Source organism: Passer montanus, unplaced genomic scaffold (assembly GCF_014805655.1).
Source record: "Passer montanus isolate IOZ18808 unplaced genomic scaffold, ASM1480565v1 scaffold590, whole genome shotgun sequence".
Lineage (NCBI taxonomy): Eukaryota > Metazoa > Chordata > Aves > Passeriformes > Passeridae > Passer > Passer montanus.
Genome location: NW_024370927.1, coordinates 12,116 through 14,691, shown reverse-complemented (window position 1 = coordinate 14,691; position 2,576 = coordinate 12,116). Strand labels below are relative to the sequence as shown.

The following is a 2,576-nucleotide window of genomic DNA, read 5'->3' as shown; positions in this document are numbered from 1 at the left end:
GGGGGGGGGTCATGGAGGACAGGAAACAGGCTGGGGGGACAGGGAGATGTCACCGGGGACATTGGGGACACCATGGGGACATGGGGGGACAGGAGCATCCCGGGGGGGGATCCCGGAGACCCAGCCCGTCCCGGGGGGAGGGGGACACCGGGGACAGTCCTGGGGACAATCAGAGGATCGGGGAGGACAACGGGGACATTGTGGGGACCAGGGACAGGGCGGGGACCCCCCCATCCCCCTGGGGACCCCCGCGCTGTCCCCCCCCGCACCTGCCAGCCGCCCCAGGCCGCCATTGCCCAGCCCCGCGTCCTCCTCGATCTCCTGCAGCTCCTCCATGTCCAGCCCGAGCTGGGGACGGCGACAGCACAGCAGGGGTTGGGGGGACCCCAAAAATGGGGGGGGGACACCCCAAAACCTCCCCATCCCCCTCCCTCCGCCCGCTGTCCCCTCTCTGCCCCCCTCAATCCCCCAACAAATCCCGCCCCCTTTAGGACCCCCAAAGCCCCCCCAAACCCCCACCTTGAGTTTCTTCTCCTTATAGCATTGCTGGCTCTGCAGCCCCCAGACCCCTTTGGGACCCCCAAAGCCCCCCCAAACCCCCACCTTGGGGTCCTTCTCGTAGTAGTACTGCTGTGTCCGCAGCCAGCGCCCCACCAGGTGGTCGCGCACGGTGTGTGCCAGCGCCATGTAGTAGTCGCGCGATGTCGCGACATTGCGGTCCTTGACGAGGGTGAAGTGCAGGTGCCGGTTGAAGTTGCGCTTCAGCTCGCCCACGTTCTCGGGCCCCGCCAGGCCCCGCACGCTGATCTGGCGCCGCCGGTCCTCGTCGCTCAGCGGTCGCGACATGGCGACACAGATGGGGGGGGTGGCTGGAGAGTCAGGGGGGCTTTACGGGGATGGGGAACTCCGGGGGGTCCGGTTTTGGGGGGTCCGCAGGGATCCGCGTTGGGGGAGTCCGGAGAGCTCCGGGTTTTGGGGGGTCCGGGCTGCGGGGGCTCCGGAGGGCTCCGGGTTTTGGGGGGCTCCGGGTTTTGGGGAGGGGTCCGCAGGGCTCCGGGTTTTGGGGAGGTCCTGGGGGGCTCCGGGTTTTGGGGGTTTGGGACTTGGGGGGCTCCGGGCCGGGGGCGGCTGCAGCGGCGCCCCGGGCGCTTTGAGCTAGCGGCTGATTCCATATTCATGAGGGGGGCGGAGCCAGAATGGAGCCACGCCCCCATCACCGTCGCGCAGGGTAATTATTCATAAAGAGGCGGAGCCCAAGGCGGGTAATACAATTGGTCGTTAATTATTCATGAGGGGCGGAGTCCATTGCGGGTAATACAATTGGGGGGGGGGGTAAACCAGTTCACAAGGTGGTCCCGGGGGGTTTTGGGGGGGGGGCACCCCAAAATCCATCAGTTCATGGAGGGGGGAGCTCCCCATGGTGGAACAGCCCATGGGGGGGCAGGGGGGAGGGGGGCGGAGCCAGAATGGAGCCACGCCCCCATCACCGTCGCGCAGGGTAATTATTCATAAAGAGGCGGAGCCCAAGGCGGGTAATACAATTGGTCGTTAATTATTCATGAGGGGCGGAGTCCATTGCGGGTAATACAATTGGTCGTTAATTATTCATGAGGGGCGGAGCTTGAGAGCGCTGACAGCCACGCCCCCACGCCCGACAGCGCCCCCTGCTGGCCGCACACTCCCCTGCCCCCTCCCCAAATCGGGGGGTCCCGAACGCCCCGGGGGGAGGGGAGGGGGTCCCGGGGTGTGTCCCCCCATGGAGGGGGGAGCTCCCCATGGTGGAACAGCCCATGGGGGGGCAGGGGGGGCTCCCCACAATGGATCAGTCTGGGGGGGGCTCCCCGGTCTTTTGGGGAGGGGGGGTCCCCACAGTTCATCAGTCTGGGGGGGCTCCCCGGTATTTTGGGGAGGGGGAGCTCCCTGTGATGGATCAGTCCTCAAAGGGGGGGGATCCCCTGATGTCAATGTTTTTTTTTTGGGGGGGCCCCACAATAAGTCAGTCCTGGAGGTGGGGGGATCCCCCGATGTCGGTGGGGTTTTTTTTGAGGGGGGGTCCCCACAATGAATCAATCCTCAAGGGGGGGGTTCCCCCCATTGAATCAGTCCTGGGGGGGATCCCCTGATGTCGGTGGTTTTTTTTGGGCCCCCGCCGCACCCCCCCCCGCCTGCTGCTGCCAGGGAGGGAGGGAGGCGCTGCCAGCGCTCGTGGTGGTCGTCGTATCTGTGGGTTGGGGGGGAAAGAAAGGGTTAATTAGCGCTGGGGGTTAATTAGAGGAAGGGGTGAGGCATGCCGATAGAGGCTGAGCAGCCTGGGGTAATTAAATGGGGTGCTAATTAAGGGTAGAGGGGGAGGTGAAGGGGGACAGGGAACCCCTAAAAGGAACAAGACCACCCCCCCCAACCACAGCCCAGCCCCAGGGGGGCTCATTTGGGATTTGGGTTAATTAGCGGGGTGTTAATTAAAAGGAAAACTCATTTGTGTGGGACAGCCCTTCATTTCCCAGGAAATCACAGGGAATGAACAAACCCCCCCGAAGGAACGGGAATGACCCAAACCCATTAAATAACCCCAAAAT

General features: G+C 64.3%; 2 protein-coding genes across 2 annotated transcripts in view; both read right to left on the bottom strand.

Annotated features, from left to right (window-relative positions):
- Positions 1-1,074, bottom strand: part of LOC120510634 (glycogen phosphorylase, liver form-like) — a gene marked incomplete at its 3' end in the record, with an annotated part of 3,109 nt that extends 2,035 nt beyond the window's left edge. The window contains 3 exon segments of the mRNA XM_039726632.1: positions 9-30; positions 270-348; positions 604-1,074. Coding sequence (XP_039582566.1) covers positions 9-30; positions 270-348; positions 604-846 — 344 coding nt within the window.
- A 999-nt stretch (positions 1,075-2,073) lies between these two features.
- LOC120510635 (splicing factor 1-like) overlaps positions 2,074-2,576 on the bottom strand; it is a 10,294-nt gene continuing 9,791 nt past the window's right edge. Inside the window, 1 exon segment of the mRNA XM_039726633.1 lies at positions 2,074-2,221. Coding sequence (XP_039582567.1) covers positions 2,074-2,221 — 148 coding nt within the window.